This window comes from Pochonia chlamydosporia, chromosome 3, assembly GCF_001653235.2.
Source record: "Pochonia chlamydosporia 170 chromosome 3, whole genome shotgun sequence".
Lineage (NCBI taxonomy): Eukaryota > Fungi > Ascomycota > Sordariomycetes > Hypocreales > Clavicipitaceae > Pochonia > Pochonia chlamydosporia.
Genome location: NC_035792.1, coordinates 2,773,027 through 2,792,305, shown reverse-complemented (window position 1 = coordinate 2,792,305; position 19,279 = coordinate 2,773,027). Strand labels below are relative to the sequence as shown.

The following is a 19,279-nucleotide window of genomic DNA, read 5'->3' as shown; positions in this document are numbered from 1 at the left end:
CCGCCATTCGACATTTGACAACATTCGTCATCCCCCATACTTGGGTCCTAATAAAAGCCCATTCCGACACCGCAACGCCTCAGCTCGAGCCTTTGTCTTCAGTCGGGTCACGTCACGTCAGCTTGTCAGGTACCTCAGACTTCAGGGCCACCAGACAAGCCTTGAACATCGAAACCCCACTGGTGCGCCTGACCACCTGAACATTTGACCAGCCGAACCAACGCCGTTGCGGGACACAACCAGACTTGAATAGAGCTAATACTGGAAGCTAGCTTTGAGGTACCAGACCAGACCAGACCGGACGAGACCAGACTAAAGTTGCTGTCTACCCGCCCGCTTATCTCACTCTGCCCCCGTCTCGCGACTCATTATCAAAGGCAGACCAGACAGGACAAAAATTTTGACCTTCGTTCCTTTAGGCGACGCTGTCGCCATTGCCACCGATCGCCTTGCCTCTGGTTCATTTTTGTCCGCCCTGGAAGCGCGCTCGTTTTTGCTTCTGGTCAACGAATGCTCTCTCATTGACTGCCCAAAAGGACGTCGTGTTTCATACTAATATTCAAGGCACTGCTCCGTCTACAGTCCGCCGCTTTTCAACCACCACCGGTTAGAATACACTCAACGATACCTCAGTTCCCTCATTCAACAGCTCGATTTCTTCACTGGCCACCATGGTCAATCATCAAGACCAAACATAGAACCATCCAGTGCTGACATTCGCCTGGTTTGGCCCATTCTCAACAAGAGTCTCCCAGTCCCTGGCGGCTTTGACTCACCTCATTTCGACTGGCCCCAATTCGCCCTCAGCGCAAACTTGTCAAGCTCACACCCAAGATGGAGCCAAGTATGCCAATGATACTGCCCAAGGGCATCGTCATAAACACGAAAAATATTTATCAAGAAGTGGCCAGTTACCCTATTATCCCTGCTGATAAAATATGGGAATATTGGCATGGTATGTGTTGTCACCTAGCTGGACTCTTCACCATGTGTTTGATCCACAGCTCTTCCAGAAGCCGTGACTGACCCGTCGCTTGTGCATAGTCTATACAACAACAAACAAAAAACTCAAAGACCCAACAGCCCGCCGCTTGGAAAACTTTTGGTGGCAAGTGTGGGGGAGTGATCGAAGGTACCTGAGCGGCCGTGCACTGGCCAAGATATATGAAGATATTTCTCTTGGACCTACTGTCGTACCTCTCCATGGTCCACCAAACCGGTGGGAAGGACCTGGTGTATGTCGACCGTCACGAAAAGCATGCCACCGAAATATTTGCTGATCAATTGACACAGGTTCCCCCCTTAACTAAGCAACTCATAGTCGCTCACCTTAGCCGTGGGCTTGACGAGCCGCAGCGCCCAGAGCCACCTCGAATGAGATCTACGGACACATCAATACGGAGTTTATCCTCAAGCGCATCAAAACCTCCGCCTTCGCACCCGATTCTGAAGAAGACGAAGAGCCCACTCACTACTGGTCCTAAGCCGACGGCTCGATTTGTGTCCCCACCCGACTCAGATGATGAAGGAAGCAGAGAGAGCGACATTCCCTCGTCTGGAAGCACCGCAACCACCGGGCTAGAAATGCCGCCGCCCACCAAAGTGTCGCTCGCAATCAGGAATCCCTCATTAGAATCTACAGCGGCAACGAAACGACCAGCATTGAATCGAAGACATAGCCCTCAGCCACCAACCCTCACGGCACAATTCACATCGAGAGACGCAGCACCGACTGCGACAACACGGGGCCTGACGCAACTAAGGACCGTTTCGCCTATTCCCGAACGGACACAAAATACCACTGGAAATGAGTCAGAAGAAACAGAGGATAGTACGTCAACTCGGTCGTCTGGTCATCCAATTGTGCTCAGCGCCAAGGCGGCTGGCAAACAGCCCATGGTGCCACGGGCTGCTACTAAAGACCTTTCGGGTGTTTCTCAGGGACAGCCTCGACCGTCAATTTCAACGTATGTGGCGAATAGTAATTCTAAAGCACGAACATCATCCGACTTGCGGTCCCCGGCATCAACAAGATCAATCTCCTTAACACGAACTGATACGGACAATTCGTCAACGACTGGGTCTATTACCGACTCTGTTTCAATGACGGGTCGTTCTTTATCGCAAAACGGATATGCACGAAAGGGATCGGCAACGCAGAGTCTGTTCACCGGGCCACTGGCCACTACCACCAATGTAGCTGCCAAGGGACAAATTATTGACCAAGCTGGTTCACTGCCAGCTTCTGGTGTTCTTGATCCGTACGTGGAAGACGCTAGCCTTCCATCCCGGCCATCGGCTTCTTCCTTACTCGAATCACGCATGGCACCGACGCAGCCAAGTCACGCGGCTAGTGTGCCCATGGGTCGAACAAGAAGCCAGCTCACACTTCTACTCGAACGTGAAAAGTCCAGGATTAGCGATAAGCCTCGATCAAAGCACTGATCCGTTGGGTTGACGATGTCACAGCTGTCAACCAATGGAACTTTTAGGAAGCCACGACCTGAAATACTGTCATATTTGGTATGACGGCAATTTATCGCTGGTCAAAATCTGGCCGAGGCTTCGTGTAATATTTGGCATCTTTTCGCGCGCATTTTCAAAGTTTCAGCTTAGTTCTGATGGATCGCCATTTGCTCATCCGAAAGAGAGCAGTAGGCTTGATCGCTTCAAGCATCAGCATGTATCCATGGGTTCCGCGCATTTTTCAATCTCTGTCTTTAATAGCGGCAAAAGCAGGAGCAATACAGCATGAGCTCCAGAGACGATATGAATCGTCTTACAACGGCGTTTAAAACGAAAATCAAAATACAACACGCTACATCGAAGGGGAGTTTGCTTGATATCCATTTTTTCCACCTTATTTTCATTTCTTTGTTTCATCTTGGTCTCGAGGAAAGCATGGATGGTCGGGTTTGGCTCACAGCTGGGTTTTGGGAAAGCGTGTTTGAATTCGTCTATTTTTGCACATGTTTGGGTCTCATGGAGCATATTACTTAACAAGTCAATGTATAGTTGCTGGGTGAGGATATTACTCTAACAACTGATCTAATACACTTGTCGTGCGTTGCCGACATCCATTCTACAGTCATGCTTGAACAGTATCCATACATCGTGAGTCTAGACGTGTACACGAGGAAAAGGAACCCACTGCTATTCCCAACATTGCATCAGAGCCGGGGTAAAATACCACATATTCACATCCCAAGACCGTCAATTTAGCACACCGCAGTACTACTAATTACTTCTCGTCCTCTCATGCACGCCTATCCCTGATATCCAAAAGTTGAAAATCAATCGCTCCGCCCAATCAGCCTGCTATCCAAGCTTCGTTCACCCTTGTGTATCCCCAGACCTCATGCCGCAGTACAAATTACAATTAAGCATATTAAGAAACCGTTTTTTGGAGATAGCCCTAGCATAGACGAGTCTTGCTCCTTTTGTGACGCCTGGAACCCATAGTGACCGTACAGGAAGAAAAGTGGGAATTTTAGAACAAGAATACAAGATAGGAAAATGGGGAATTCCAGTAAGAAAATAAGAGTAATACGTCCAAAGAAAAATAGGGATCGTAAGGCATAATTCACAGTGAGTTGTTTGTTGCCGTGAAAGAAAATGTTGAGAGTTCGGTGCTGAATTACCGAAAGTCAATGTACAAACAGCCACGGGAAACTGCTGGGCACAAAAAGACGTAATGGCACCACTCGAACTAGTCGTGGATACCAAACATCTTTCGCAGTGCCCCAAACTTCTTCTTTTTTGGTTGTTGTTGAGATCGTGCTGATTCGGTACCGACCAATGTGTCAGGAATCTCAGGAACAGGCACGGTGGTGTCGACTTCTGGGTGGCCAAGGCCAACCATGCCTTGTGACGTGCTCCTCCGACGCAAAAATGTGCTTTTCTTTGATGGTGACGGTCCACCAGAGGTAGACGGCCGAGCTGGCTCTTTTGATCTGCCATCCTCGGCGTCGGTGCCCTCTTCATCGGGTAGCGGCCAGCTTGGACCACGTTTGTGAAGAGAGTTGCTGCGAAGTACAGCCAGCTCTTCGGTTGTACGCTCTAGATTGGTGTCTTTCCGAGCAGCGCTCTCGCCGAGCTCCTTTGATATCTTGTCCGAAGGATCCTTCTTTCGACGTAGGATAGACATGAAACTTCCACGTCGGGTGGTTGGCTTGGTCATGTCGTTCTGTGGAATTCGGTCTAGAGTACCGCGACCAGATCGACTCCGGCGGAGCGAGGACTGGCCATTCACCATGTTGTCACGTTTCGGCTGCAAAATGCCCTCATCTTCGTCTGGCAGATCCGAAGAAGCCATGTCGCGGTCAGGTGCGCCGACGTTGGATCTATTGCCGTTACGAAGAGACTTGGGAAGACCCTTGCTCTTGGGCAAGGGCATCGGCTCATCCTCATCGCTTGAATCAGCGAAACGGCTTCTAAAGACCGATGGACCAACTCCATCCTCCTCGTCACTGGAATCAGCAAAACGGCTGCCACCCTTGGATTTCTTGCCGAAGGCTGAAGGCTTCTTGAAGCCTCCCATCTTTAAGCGAGAGCTCGAAGTTGCCGGTCGATCTCGCAAGGATTGGCGCATACGGCCAGAGCCACCACTCATGGATGTAGAAGTACCTGGAGGCAAGGATGAAAATGAGTTGCGTCTAAAGGCCGGAGGTGACAATGATCGCAGACTAAATCGTTTCGCAGCATCACTCGGTGATGGTGGTTCACGCATGCTTGCGCGCATCGACATTCGGAAGTTGTGTACCTCTCCAGATCCAGATCGCTTGCGTTTAAAGCTGCTCTCACTGTCCCCTGAGCCCCGGCGCCGTAATGTTGGCTTGATGACAGATGACGAACTCAGGTCGTCCGATGACATGTTTCGCTTGTGTCCCTTTATTGGACCTGTTGTCGAGGGCTGGTGATATGATGCAGGCCGTCCCGAAGCGGACAAGGTCGGCCGCAGACCATCACCGTTAGGCTGACCGTTTCTCATAGATTGTCGCATTCCCAACTTGGGGGCAGTGGAGGACATGGCAGCTGAGGCAGACCTCGCGATCGGTTCGGCTGTGGTATTTGGTCTTGATGATTGGGCCTTGGCCGGAGGAGGGCCAGTTCTCATCGACTTTCTCATACCCCCTGACCGCTCCGAACTAGTATCACGCACCGGCGCAGGAGCATCGGCACGCATGGACTGGCGCATCGACGTACGAAGCTTCGGCATGGCAGTCTCAGTGGTCTTTGGGTTGGCTGCAAGAACTGACGCTTGTTTAGCAACACTGGTCTGCTGCTCATCGCCAATGTCACCCTCGGCTTCAGACCACTTGGTGCCCGGTTTGATCTGATAGGATCGCTCATCGAGGGAAGGAGCCAATGCTGGGGCAGTGTCTTTCGTGACTGGTTTCTTAGCTTCTGCTTTGGCCTCCTTCTTGGGAGTGCTCGCATCCTCGCCAGCTTCTGACAGGGCCTCAATCTCTAGTTGTCGGCGTTTTTCAATCGAAAGGCTCTTCCAGTATGCCTTTGCATTTTCCCAGTCGTCTGGTTCTCCAGCATCTTCAGCGCCTTCTACGGGAGTAGAAAACTCTCGATCGTCCTCGAGGCTATCTTTGGGTTTGGTTACAATAGGCGTGTCCTCAACTTGCTTCTTGTTTACCTTTCCAGTTGTCGGGCTGTCAACAACCGCATCCAGGGATAGGAATCCATCACCGTCCACTTCCTCAAGATCTTCATACGCGTCACTGAATCGGTCATTTTCTGTTTCCTCATCCTCCTCCACAATGTCGGCCATTCCTGTGCCAATAGCCCCAGCAGGCCCAGTAGATCGAGTCGGCGTTGACAAGCCAGAACTGTCAGATTCTTCGTCGTCGCTATTGTCCCTAGATGTATCCTGATCGTCAGGGAATCCTCCTGGTGGTGTGGCTTCCCCGGAACCTTGAGGACGAGGGCTTGGATGAGAGACTGAAATTGTCGGCACACTTTCATCACTCTCCTTCTTGGCTGTGCCAGCCTTTGTAGGAGTTACCGGAGGTTCCGAAACATGGGGAGCAGGTCCCTTGGAAGCGGTCGACTCGGGAACATCTTCGGGCTCCGTGGTGACATCCGTGTCCAAATCATCGTCTGAGCTTTCGTCAACATCGACTTGGGTTTGACTGATTTCGGTAGAAGTCTGGCTCGCTGGAAGTGGCTCTCTATACTTGGAGATGTTGGCGGCGTTTTTAGAAGCCAAATCCTGCGTGATTGCAGCCCCAATGGCGGCGTCTGACGATTGACCTGTGCCAGGAGCAGCAGATCCATTCTGACTAGTGAACACGCGCTCCGACGGCCTAACCAGAGGGCGCTCCTCCGTTTCTCTGACTTTCTTTTCCCGAACGCTGCCAAATTGCGGCAGAGCTGGTCGAGGGGTCATTGTTTCGTCCTCAGCAATGCTCACATTGTCCTTCTTGGTAAACTTGGACACAACGCTGTGCCACGGTTTCTTCGTCTGAGGACTTGGAATCATGGGTGAATCGGTTTCCTGGGGTGGCACGCCTTCACCAACGACAACTGTACTTCTGTCGTCCCAGCTGACTCGTGCGCTCTTTTTCCGGGACAAGGCAGGATCTTCATTTTCTTGAGGGCTGAGATGCCTGCTACTCGATGCTTCGGAGCCATCGTCAGACGGCGAGACGCCTCTAGCTTGTGAAGACAGCTTCATGGCTGATTTGCGAGGAGACACTGATCGAGGTGGCGGTTCGTGCTTAACGACCAGTTGATCCGTTGATGACGAAGCAAAGTGCGCGGATCGCGCAGGACTTTCCGAATGAACACGAGCCTGGCTAGCTGGTGATTTTTGGTTGGCGACTGAAGTCTCAGGTTTCATTTGTGACGTCGCCTCAGCCGCGGGTATCGCCACGGCAGCTCCTGTTGCTGAATCCATGTGCTTTTGTTCGTTGTTTTGTCCCTCTACGTCTTCCCTCCGCGGCTCCTCTTCCACGGCTGAAGATTTCTTGGCAGGAGCTGGTCTGGCAACAGCAGGCTCTTCTGCCGCAATTGCTGGCTCTTCAGCAGCTACAGGAGCGTCGGGTTGCACCGCAGCCTTCTTCTTCTTCTTCTTTTTCTTCTTCTTCACCGTGCCATCCGGCGGTTGTTGAACTACGGATTCGGGGGCGATAACCGAGGCGGATTCAGTTTCTCGCTCAACTGGTGGCTGAGGTTCGGGCTCTGGTTCGGGATGATCCTCCAAAGCAGGCGCTCTAGTGCGTCCACCAACCGTACCTTTGGATAGATGAGACCCTGCTCTGTTCACGCCTTGCTTCTTCTTTTTCGGTTTCTCAGACACCTCACGCACACTTTGGGAACGGGCTACGAGTTCGCTTTTGGGGATCATTCGTCGGGAGTTGGGGTCGTAGACGAGGGTGTCATCAACGGAGGGCGTGGGAGATAGGGTTCTAGTCCGAGGATACGAGAAGTTGATAGATGGACTGACGCTGCCGGGTCGTGGTTCGGGAAGATAGGTCGCAGAGTGTATCGCGGCGTCGGCGTGTCGAGGGCTGACCGACTCTCGGGCGGTTGCGCCGCCAAACCATGTTGCTTGACCATCCTTCATTTTCTGACTGGCTGTCCTAAATGGTTGGGTCTGTAGGACGGGTCCTCTTGTACCCTTTGTGTGTCCGTTAGTTTGCTGGCTGGCCATGATTTGGTCAACACTGGGCATAGCTGGGACAGGTGGCACGTCACGCTCCCTTGGAACTGGACTGCGGCCTGGTGAGGGTGTACGAAAGGTGCGCTCCATCATAGAACCCACACTGGGGGTTCTCGTGAGCTCGCGACGTCCTCTCACGCTGCCAGTGAGGGAAGTGAGGGAAGGGCTTCTCCTGTGTGCTCTTTTTGACTGTACCTCGGCGACATTCGTCGGAGTCATCGGCCGCGCCCTGAGGGCTGCAGCGGCAGCAGCCGAAGACAAGGACGAGTTGGAGTCGCGTCGACTCATAAATACCGCTGCTGCTGCGGTGGCGGCATTAGGATTCGCCGTTTCCCTTGTTAGGGGCTATGGGAAGAAGTTGTTAGCATCATTGTCGAATCGTAAAGAGTTGTGAATATGAATGCGACGGAATCCATTGCTCTGTTCTGCGGCTCGTGGTGTTTTCGGTGCGACCAGAGCATCGTGGCATGGCATGAAACAATTGATGAAGTGGATTGAAAGGTCTGAGGATAATGCGCCGTCCGACATAAATGCTCCAACGACAGGCTAAGCAACGATGTTGAACCCGGACAAGCAGATACAAGTGGCTAATGCCCGTCGGAAGTTTATTGAGATAGCATTTCTAACGGGGGATGGGCAGATGTGCGCACAGGTCGGCTGGTTGAAGGTGATTGCATGACTGCATCATGGCAACTTACTTGGGCGGGAGGCTGCCGCCTCCGTGAGCCTCCAAACATGGTGGGCTATATGTGAAATGGAGAGAAACGCTCGCAGCCGGACCGGACGGAGAGCTTTCTCAACAGCAGCAGGAGGGCATATGAGTCGATGAGCACGAGATAGTGATGAACGGGATAGCTGGAGAGAGGTAGGGAGGATGGAAGAGAGGGGGAGAGACAAAGAGTGTGAAGAATGAGCGTCAAGAATGTGGTGCAGCGGGAGGGATGGATTGATGATGGGTGACGATGATGTCTGGGGGCACGAGGACGAAGAAGATGAGAATTGGAGAAGAGGATAGGGAAAGCTGCTGAAGAGAGGCTCGGCGACGGAGGGAGAACGATAAGGATGCTTAGTGCGCAGCGTAGCGCAGGTTGGAACGGAGCGGTTCGAAGGTTTGTCGTCGTTCGCGGGATGAGGTGTGAGAATGAGGGCGTGGAGGTAGAAGGTTTGGGATGAGCACGGGCAGCAGCAAGCAGGCTGACGGCAAAAGTTAATCCCAAGATGAGTGGACCAGGACGGCTTGGCTTGAGCTTGACTAACGACTCAAGCTGCCCTGCCCTGCTTTGCCTGGCCTTGCAACTGATGCGCTGCGACAAACCAAAGAAACTTGACTTGATTGACCAGACAAGACAAGAATGGAGCTTCAAGCTTACGGCAAAGGCGGACGGACGGCCGGCTTGCCAAGTTCCAAGGCAGATGGAACATTGTCCAGCACACTTGTCCCGATGGAGGCGACCGATGGGGTAGAAGAAGGGCACATGGGCCTATCAGAGGCGAGAAGCGGACGGTCCAGCACCAGTCACAGTCCTGCAGGCATTTGATGGGAAAGAGCGATGACGACACTGAGCTTGGAGCTCGAATCTCAACTCCACTCGACTGCTGTGTCCATGTCCGTTTTGCATCAGATCCTCAGTCGCTTCATGCCCAAATGCCGCCTCGTCTCTCCGGCATCCACCAGTCAGTCCCGTCAATGGCAAGCTTTCTCTCCAGACCTTGGTCTAAACGGCCGCGCTGTGACCATGCCCAACAACACGAAATACGTCTAGCAATTATCACTCGAATGGCTGCCTGCCGTCGAACCACCCACCATTTACTGTACTAAAGCCCACCAAACAACCCGCCATCCTCCTCGGCTCACCGTTGGCCCTTGCAGTCCACAAGACATGGACCAGTTCAAAAACCACCCCGAAAATCGTCGCTACCAGACCAGACTCTTTCAAACCAGACCTGATCCCAAGTACTCGGCTCCAGCGGGTCTCCTAGTCCCCTATCCTTTTGTTTTGTCCTAGCATCACATCTATTGATTGCTTCAACACTTGGGTAGCATCAAGAGCAGAAAACGTGACGACCACCCAGTTCTGTACAACTCATTGTCCTGCAAAGACAGCCACAGAGAAAGAACAAAAACTCAAACCATATCATATCCTCACCCCTCAACTCCCCCTATCCCCAACAGCAAAAACTGTTACAATACGACCAAGCCTCGAAAAACAGCATCACCACGCCAGCAGTTCCTCATGTCTCACTCTCCACGACTTCCTTGCTCCATACCCCTGCGCAAGTTGAGCTTAGCCCCAATCCAGCCTCTGGCGTAGCATCGGGAACAAGGAAATAAGATTTCTTGTTCCCTATTTGGAATGGGGGAATAATGTTTTCGCACTCCCATCTGTATCTGTGCAACGGCATGCGAAAGCTACCTGGGAGACGTAAAATTCGCCCATCTAAATTAGTCGTGCGACATGCTTGTACGCCCTCGGCACGTCTTTGGGCTCATGGTCATGCATCTCTGCATTACCTGGCTCATAGAAAGTGACGTAACCGCAGCATTGACTTTGACTTTGACTTTGGCTTTGTTCCACAATTTGCCAAATCAGCGCCACCAGACACCTTTCCGTCTCACAACACAAAAACACCTAAACCAGTTTGAAACTAAGGCTCGCAAAGAAAGAATCCATACAAGAGGAAACTCTATAATTACATACAGAGCAATCTTTTAAACCCTTGCAGCACGAAAATAAACAAAAAATATCATCAGATGAAATTAATCTCTGTTTTCTGCATTCATTCTTGCTTCCCCTCTTGCTCCACAAGATCATCCATGTACATACATGCATGATAAAGTGCCGGCATGCACCGACACAGCCCCCGGCAGTTGCTGCATCGTCTGGAAGATTCAGACTCGTCTTTTGCAACAACCCCAGTCACGATACTACTTGCAAGAGCAGACTGTACACCAAAAACAGCCGTTTGCATTCATTTGGAGACGATACTGCACCCATGTCCCCCAAGGACGGTGTCATCTGCCACAACAAAAGAAATCGATTCAGCCGTTAGACGGGGACGGATCAACTTTCCCAAAAGAGATCGCTGGCGAATCACATTGACTACTAGACTGACCAGGAATATAATCACCAAGCCTTCAAGCTTCTGGTGCAGTTGTATGACGGACTACTTCAGTCGTGACACGCATGAACCATCACCTTTCTGAGACCCAGCATCAGTAACCAGCGCATAACTTTCTTGTCAAACACTCATCACATCCTAGTCAACTAAGACAACAACTTCATTTCGCTACAGTTTTCATTATCATAAAACGGTAGATAAATAAGACTAGACAGACACTCCTCTCCAAAGCATTTACCAGTATTCAGGTCATCAAAGTCTTCAGACAACAAGACTACAACAAACCCAACCCATCTTTGCTTTGGCCATAAGGAGCTCTAGCCTTGCTCAAACCCTTTCCCCACCGATCGGGCTCGAATACAATATCGGGTCCAACATTTCAAGCTCAAAGGGCCGTTTGCAGTACAGTAAGTGACTGGACGCTATGCCTATGCCTTGGTCGAAAGCAGGAATCCGCAACAGCAAACTGCCATCGCACGTTGCATAACATCCCCGTTCCAACTATCCCCAAGCATTGGGACGCACGTACAGATATACCTCATACTACGATTTGGCTTGCCCATGTCGATTTGTCCCCCCTGCGTCATCTTCGTTGTGTAACGGCCCAAATTGTAAGAGCCCGCCCACATCTTCGACGCCTCCGTCATGACCAGCTGCGGGATCCGTCAAGTGATTTTGTTCCGGCGGCGTAGCAGGTACTCCATGGTTCTCGATATTGTCAGATGAAGATTGTTCCGTATGGTGTGACCCGCTAGGCTCGCCTCTGTGCAAGCTTTTACTGGCCTTCTTGCTCTTCCTGCTCCTAGCTTTTGCCTGAGCCAGGTGTTCCTTCCTGGCAGCTTTGTTGCGCCGTTTCTCTAATGCTTTAAGTTCATATTCGCGAATAAAATGTCTAGGGAGTTGCCCAAAGATCCGCTCATACTCGCATATTTCGCAAAGCCAAAAGTCCTCGGGTTTGGGTGGGTTATCGCGATACCTTTGGGCAGCTTTCCGTTGCCGATGTCGTGCAGCCCGCTTCAGTTCTCGGTCTTCCAGACGTTGAGCCCTTGTCGCCGACTGCGAGGGAGCATGGCTTGTGGCAGCTTGTGACATGTCATGATTTATACTGCTGTTTGTACTTGCGTTTGCTTGCATACCAGGAGACTGCGTAGCAATGCCGTCTCTGGAAGAGTTCCCTAGAGCCCGATGAGTTTTATTTCTCGAGAGATGGGACAAGGGGGAGTTACCTGGCCACTGAACAGTCCCTGGAACCTGAGATTCGCACGTGAAGGTGAATTGTGATGCAGCCGGGGTTGTCTTTGGCGTGGACGAGTGTTGTTCAAGTAGGCTGACGTTCTCCTGTTCCTGCGGAGGCAGCCTTTCGGCGTTTGCAATAGCACTGGATATGATGCCACCAGTATCGTTTGCTGAAAACATATTGTTAGAATGTCAAAGTAAAAAGGCACAGACCAAGCAGCACCACATATTGTGAATAAATAATGTCGTAGAGAAGTTAACGAAAGTAAGTGACAGACGTTTCTCGTGCGGCCACATGAAACATGAGAAAAGATGGAAAACGTCAGTGGTTCGCAGGTTGCTAAAACCAGCCATAAAGCCATCAAAAATTCTGGGAAGGAGAGGGTGGGCAATGACATGTTGTCAACTGGGTTGTATTTACCTGCAGGCCAATTGTTTGTCCCAGCTTTGGCACCTCTACTTGGCCAAGCAGAGTTGCCGTCTGGCAACGCTCGTAAGGGGCTCCTACCATTTCCAGACCGTCCCAGTCTCCCCCTGCCGGGTCCAGAGAAACCTTGGTTACTCGTGGCATATGATAATGGTGTCTGGTAGCTACTAGAGCCGTGGTAACTTCTCTCAGAGGCATGGACATCATCTATTTGGGGTGACGCCGCAACAGATACTCCCAGACCATTGGTTTCGTTACCGAGCCCATGGCTGCCGTTAATCAATGACTCGCCTGCAGAGGGTATCTTTCTCTTTTTCTTGTTGTTTGTGTTTTCGAACGAATCGTATCCGTCCACAGACGACGTGGCAGACGGTGGCGGCAGTGGTTCAACTTGGCGTGGCTGTTCTCGCCGAACTACTTCGCGGCCCGTTCGGTTTAATATCTCTGGTGGGGATCTAGTGACAAGTGTGCTTCGAGTTCCAACGTGAGAATCCCCGCCAGTCCCTGGCTGTGATCCGCGCTGTTGCGACGAAGCAAGGCGACTTGAACTGTCAAAGTGTGCGCGAAGTATTGAATCAGGAGAGACTGTGGTATTCTGACCGTCTTCCTTTGCGGTGTATGGAGGATAGTGAAACAACGGTGTGTTTTCTTGAGTCGACAGAGGATATTTTATCGAACCTGCCGTTTCTGGTGACAAGCGTTCTCGTAGTCGACGTTTCGGCAGCGGCCGGATGGGCCGATCTGGGAACAGCGACGATACTGTATCAGGGGACATCATCTGGCTACGTCCTGTCCGTTGCCAATGAGATCGCATTGTTAGCCAGCAAATTACCAGTGAGACGAACAGCCCGGGTAGGGAAAAGTCCTGTTTGAAATGGATGAAGGTAAAAGCAAATCGGAACCAAGATGAAATTGATAAAGCCATTTCTTAGGGATGCCCCGCACTTGAACAGGTCATTAAGTTGGTGAAGAGGTAAAAGATGAGGCAGATGGGATCAGTCCTGACAAGATGAGAGAAGTGTATTGGGGCCAGCAGTGACCAGCAGTGAATATCGGCAGGGAAAGCGTACCCAACCACCATGGCTGTCCCAAGATCCCACAAGTCGCAGGAGCAGACAGAGACCTGTACCACCTTGGACAAGAAAGTTGAGCTGGCTAGCAGCTTTGGGAATTGTCGAGCTGTATGCCGGTTCCGTTTGATATTCGGGTTTGAAATAGAACCGATGTGAGAGCTCGTTGCGTCAAAATTAGGTTGTTTCGATCGGGTTCCAATGGCGGTGTCTGGTTGCTGGTCAGAAAATTGGCCACTCACAAGGTGGACTGCCACAATAGTGAGCTGCTGCGTGGCATGGGCAGCGGGATATATGTTTCGAGGCCATCTCTAGTATGTTATATACCCATACCTAGGTAGCTAACCCAACTCTGAAGGGGAAGGGTACGTGGCAGCTCCAGGGCCGGGATGCGATCTTACCAGTCTCGACAGCAGAGGAGAACAAATGAGGGACACCTCGGCAGGGCCAGGAGAGCGACGGAGGGTTGAAGGTGCGTAGCAAAGGAAGGGCGCTGGATCGTGGGCGTATGCAAAATATGAGAATAATAAGCCAAGCAATCCTCTATCGAGTACAAACAAGAACAAAATCGCAAAGCTCGTTGGAAATGCCTACACCACACGTTACACTTTCGATTGCAAATGACAGCATTTGATAGACCCTCTGTGGGATGGGATTAGGAGGTGTGGCAGCATACATGGACTACGAACCACATGGCTTATTATGTAAGCAACCAGGGCAGTTTTGTTGTAGTCTGGGTAGATGGCGAAATTGAGAGAAAAGAAAAGTTGCAAAATTATTTTACGTGCCTACAGGTTCAGCATTGTATGGATGGTTTATTTCAAACGAATGCCGTTAGCTGACAGTGCATCTTCTTCGCATTTGCATGGCAGAGCGGCGTTGAAGCTGAGCATTCCACACCAGACACCAGGGCATTCGACATCGGACGGCTGGTGACGCTGATGAATGAGGTGGGGGCAGCTGGAGCCAGTTGGCTCAACTCGAGGGCAAGACCAGACAGTCTGGGCATGACTTGATGGATTTTGAAATGTCACTGGAATTGAGAAAACCAAGCCCTGTGAGCACCGCAATTGGGCCTGTATCAGCTGGATTAGCCGAGTATTTGCCCCAAATGGAGCAAGTGATGAGCAGATGTAACAACATCCAGTGAGAGGATTGCTGGCATGACCGTCAAGCGCCAGTCACCGACTCGCGTAGTGCAAATGAGGTAGACAAGACTTGCAGAGTAACAGCCCGTCACTATATTAATGGTTATCCATGATTAGCTGAGGGGTAGCGCAGACAATCGGCGAGACCTCCTCTTCAGCGCTCAACCAGTCAGCTCCAGCAGGTTCAGGTGAGATGCATGGCGCCCTGAACGGGTTTAGCGGCCTACCAGATTTCTGGTCAGCGCCTGGCACCACCGTACACCACTGAACTCGTGCCGCCAGCGGCCAACTGGACCCATTTTCCTTGTCCAATTCCGCGTCCAGACCAGACCACCCAGACCAGACTGGAACCACAAAGAGCAAGAGAGCAAGAGAGCACGACCACTTGCACACAGAAGCGACCCTCGTCCAGCCGGCCGTCCACCTCCATGTCGCTCCATGTCGCTTTCTTTCTCCCAGACTCTTCTTGCACCTCGCTTCCCTCCTTCACGAACTCGTCGTTTGCCATGAGCACGCTGCTTCGTTCTCTGGCCTACTACGTCATGACAGTTCACCAATCCCTTGTACCTACTCGTTGTTGTTCCCCCAACTCTAGCTCGCCTTTGTGACCAGCTCGCATTTCGTCTTTGCTGAAGGTGTTTCGGCTGGTGACCAGCAACATCCCTTCCAACCACCACCTCAGTCGATTCCTCGAACCAGCAATTTCCTCGCAAGAGAAGCTTCATTGCGCCGCCTCGAACAATTCCAATCACGATCTTACGTCTTTTCGCCTGCTCCAACACGTCTGCGAGCGCTGATTTCCCCGGCTCTTCTCGCTCCCCGCCGCGCTCCCCTCCAGACCGATCTCTTCAATGGCACCACCGTCGCCGCGGCGATCCTCGAGAGCCCGCGCGACCAATTCCCAATCCCAACACTCGTCCTCGTCGTCGGGGACATCTGGACGCCTCGAAAGAAGCACCAGATCAGTCAATAAGCCCTCGTCGGAAAAGTCTACTCCCAGCGCCTCGCTCTCTTCCGAGCCGCTAGACGATTTTGACGACACACTCCTAGGCAGGAGGCGCAAACGCGGGCACAACGACGACACCGATCGAATTTCCAGAAGTGAAAATACAGACATGGCTAATGGTAGTGATGACCTCCAAGATGAGGAGGACGAGGCAGTCCGTTGTCTTTGCGGCTCAGAAGACTACCCTGGCCCCCCTCCCGTCGACGGTCCCGACGCCGAGATTTTTGCGGCCATAGACCTCACCGACGAAGTCACTGGCTTCTTCGTTCAATGCGACATTTGCAAGGTCTGGCAACACGGCGCTTGCGTTGGCATATTCAGCGCCGAAAGCTCTCCCGACGAGTACTTTTGTGAACAGTGCCGCAAGGATCTTCACAAGATCCATTCAGCTTCCAACGGGTGCGTTTCTTCGTTCACAATCTCTGCCAGCGGTCCTGCCCAATCCAAGCATCATTTCATGGCCAATTGAGCCGATCAATTGTTGGACGATGCGTCAAATTTGTTTGCTGTGGCGACTCGGGCGGGATGAGCGCGCAATAGCCGCCACGGCCAACGCAAGGCACAATCCAAGTATCATTCTGTTCTCCAGAACCTATATACTGACGACAGTAATTTTCTAGGCAAAAATATTCAAAATATCTCCCCTTGAATCGAGCCTCTCGCGCCACCTCTCAGGCGACGTCCGTTGCCAAAGATGACAAGAATGCATCGTCGAAAACCTCTCGCCCAAGCACTGCCACGCAGTCATCGTCAAAACGACGATCTACAATGAATAGCCGCGATGCGGCCTACGATGATGAACAATTGCGTCGGGCGATAGAGGCGAGCAAAGAAGACAACACCCTCGACACAGAGGAAGCTACTTTGCGACGTGCAAAACGCAGCCGTAGCGATAGCGAAGAGTTCGTCTGCCGTGACCGGTCCACATCGTTGCATGTTGCTAACCTAATCTTATAGGCACAATATTGCCAGCGTTAAGCGGCAGCGCACTGGTTCACGGTCGGTCTCACCGCCTGCCGAGAAACCAGAGCCACGGGAGGGTGAAATTTCGGACGATGAAATGGAAACTCGCAATGGCGCCAAGAAGTCAAGAAGCAATCGAAATCAAGCAGAAAAGTCAGAAAAGGAAGATAAAGAACGCCAGCGACAGGAAGCAGCGACTAAACGCAAAGGGCGGGCGGAGCGTCGCAGGGCAGAAGGTATTTTTGTTCTGGGTCTTCCCACGCAAAAAAATTCCTTAACACTCGCACTAATTATTGTCTCATAGACTCAGACCTCTCCGAGGAAATGCCTCTAGCCGCTGTCAAAGTGGTGCAACAAAAACCTGCAGAGTCACCAACCAAGGAAGAATCTCCTTCCATTGTCCAGCCCCCAGGGACACCTCCATCGACCCACCCGACCGCCGGTAGTTCTCATAAGAGAGGAGCTCGAAGCAACAGGAGGGGTAAGGGAAGGAACCAGTATACGAGAGACCGCGATCAAGACGACGAGTCTCCAGCACGATCCATGTCCAGGGATATCCAGAAGGGTGACGAGGCCACAACGACCGGGCACCCTAAATCATCTGTCAACGAACACAAAACGTCCAAGGCGAAAGCTTCTATGGCAAACAAAATGAGCCTGCTCGACATGAAGCGCCGCGTTGCTGCTATTATGGAGTTCATATCCCGGACACAGGTTGACCTGGCCGCCGAAGCCCCCCATAGCCAAAGTACCAGCGGGCGGGAGACACCACAGGAAAAGCCAGAATCAAGTCAAACAAATGGCCATGCCGTCAATGGCGACACACCAGATCCTTCCGATATGAACCGATTTAAAGACTTGAATTGCATGGAAATGATGGACGTTTTGACACGCGATATGGTCAGGTGGCAGAACCAGTATTCATGACGAGGCTCAAAGAGTCAAGGTTATTATTTCTGTTGTGTTTTCTTGGCAAAGTGGTTTTCTGAGATTGCTCCCCATTCTCACCCTTGTTTGGATGATTGCTCCTTTCAAAGCGGAAACTTTACTGTATGATACTGGCGTGGCTTGGCATTTCTGAACGGTGGCGTTGGATGGGTTGTTTTGCATCGTCGGCGTCCTGGCGGGCTTGGCTTTATTCATGATGTGGAAAGGAAAAGAGGAAGTGATGATGGTGTCGGCTTATCTACGGTCCTCGGTGTGGTGCTCTCTATTCATTAACTGGGATGTTTTGTGCTTTTTTTTTTCTTCCACCTTGTCCTCATAGTTGAGGCTTTTCATTTCTTGTCTAATATACCCTTTTGAGTGGCAGAAATTGACATGCTCGGGATGGCATTCATGTGACATAAGGCAGGACGGACACTAGGTCCCCAATATAGATATTCTACAACGCCTGTAGAGGCTCATGACAATCATCTATCAATACATATTGTACAAATACTGTTACAGCGTTCTAGTCACATTTTCATTCCCCCAGTCGTTCCCGTTTCCTCGCCTCTTTCTGCGCCTTCTTCGCCTGATGCAAGCTCAGCGCCGGCTGGGCCAACATCATCTCATGAGCGCGAATATCCTCATCCCCAAGCTCATCCAGCACATACCGACCCAACTTCCCGTCACGCCACTGCGACAGCACCCTCGCCGCGGCTTCCTGCCAATTCGGCACACCTCCGGCCTTGAGCTTACCCTCTCGTTTTGCGACCGCGTCCAGAAACTCATTCACGTCGTTTGTAGGGTCACAGTACCGCGAGTACAGTCCCGGATCCCACTTATTCATGCGATAGAGCAGATAATCCGCCAGAACTTCATCCGGTATAAGACCCTTTTTAATGCCATGCGCAAGAGCAACTTTCATCATTGTCTCGCCGTCGTCAACGTACGGCTGAAAAATACCAGGCGTATCCAGAACGAATACACCGCTTCCCACTCCGCCTTTCTCCTCGGACTCTACTACCCGGACCGCCGTTCCAATCTTCCGCGTCACGCCCGCCTGATCGCCTGTTTTTGCGGCCTTTGTCTTCTTGCCTGGGGTGCCGACTTTGCGAAGCGCATTCAGCAGCGTACTTTTGCCGACGTTCGGCATGCCCACTACCAGTGCTCGCAGACCGGTCAGCGAATCTTGCGCCTCGGCCGTGAACTTCAGTCGCTTCAGTAGCGCCTCCGTCGTGGAAGGCTTGTTCTTATCCCAGAATACTACTTTATCGCCATATAATCGCTTTAGTGTTTGTCGCGCGCCGGGCGTGTCGGTGCCGAGGTCGGACTTCGTGTACACGAGGAGACGCTCTCGGCCGGCGATGGTGCGCTCCAGTGTTGGATTTTGCGTGGACAGCGGGAGGCGGAAGTCGCGGCATTCGAGGACGAGGGAGATGCTGGAGAGGAGGGTCTTGATCTTGTTTGCGCCGGCGTGGTGGTGGCCCAGGAAATAGGTTTTGGGTATGGAGGAGGGGATGCTGAAGGTGTTGCGGGGCACGAAGTGCGCCATTTTGAGGTGTTATGATATTTGAGGCCGGTGGGACATTTTGGTGTTGAAATGGAGTGCAATTGGTTTTTTGCTGGGTAGGTGTTGAAGATGAGTGTCGTGAGCTGGTCTGAAATGTGAAGCTTCATTGACGTTGGCGACCAGGGGTCGTGCCCCAC

At 51.8% G+C, this 19,279-nt stretch overlaps 6 protein-coding genes across 6 annotated transcripts; 2 read left to right on the top strand and 4 right to left on the bottom strand.

Moving 5' to 3' along the window:
- Positions 1–834: 834 nt before the first annotated feature.
- VFPPC_04691 (hypothetical protein) lies at positions 835–2,445 on the top strand (the record flags this gene model as incomplete). Its single annotated transcript, XM_018284001.1, has 3 exons — positions 835–955; positions 1,045–1,235; positions 1,294–2,445. The coding sequence occupies 3 exons, from the start codon at positions 835–837 to the stop codon at positions 2,443–2,445; spliced, it is 1,464 nt and encodes a 487-aa protein (XP_018145305.1).
- A 1,264-nt stretch (positions 2,446–3,709) lies between these two features.
- VFPPC_04690 (hypothetical protein) lies at positions 3,710–8,412 on the bottom strand (the record flags this gene model as incomplete). Its single annotated transcript, XM_018284000.1, has 2 exons — positions 3,710–8,020; positions 8,374–8,412. The coding sequence occupies 2 exons, from the start codon at positions 8,410–8,412 to the stop codon at positions 3,710–3,712; spliced, it is 4,350 nt and encodes a 1,449-aa protein (XP_018145304.1).
- Positions 8,413–11,338: 2,926 nt separating this feature from the next.
- Positions 11,339–13,272, bottom strand: VFPPC_04688 (hypothetical protein; the record flags this gene model as incomplete). Its single annotated transcript, XM_018283999.1, has 3 exons — positions 11,339–11,970; positions 12,022–12,201; positions 12,540–13,272. The coding sequence occupies 3 exons, from the start codon at positions 13,270–13,272 to the stop codon at positions 11,339–11,341; spliced, it is 1,545 nt and encodes a 514-aa protein (XP_018145303.1).
- A 114-nt stretch (positions 13,273–13,386) lies between these two features.
- VFPPC_15827 (hypothetical protein) lies at positions 13,387–13,539 on the bottom strand (the record flags this gene model as incomplete). Its single annotated transcript, XM_018293580.1, has 1 exon — positions 13,387–13,539. The coding sequence occupies one exon, from the start codon at positions 13,537–13,539 to the stop codon at positions 13,387–13,389; it is 153 nt and encodes a 50-aa protein (XP_018145302.1).
- A 1,988-nt stretch (positions 13,540–15,527) lies between these two features.
- On the top strand, positions 15,528–17,572 carry VFPPC_04687 (transcriptional regulator (Cti6); the record flags this gene model as incomplete). Its single annotated transcript, XM_018283998.1, has 4 exons — positions 15,528–16,081; positions 16,303–16,584; positions 16,640–16,881; positions 16,950–17,572. The coding sequence occupies 4 exons, from the start codon at positions 15,528–15,530 to the stop codon at positions 17,570–17,572; spliced, it is 1,701 nt and encodes a 566-aa protein (XP_018145301.1).
- A 538-nt stretch (positions 17,573–18,110) lies between these two features.
- VFPPC_04686 (GTP-binding protein) lies at positions 18,111–19,124 on the bottom strand (the record flags this gene model as incomplete). The annotated part of the gene is made up of 1 exon (XM_018283997.1): positions 18,111–19,124. One exon carries the CDS (start codon positions 19,122–19,124, stop codon positions 18,111–18,113), a length of 1,014 nt encoding a protein of 337 aa, XP_018145300.1.
- Between the last annotated feature and the right edge of the window lie 155 nt (positions 19,125–19,279).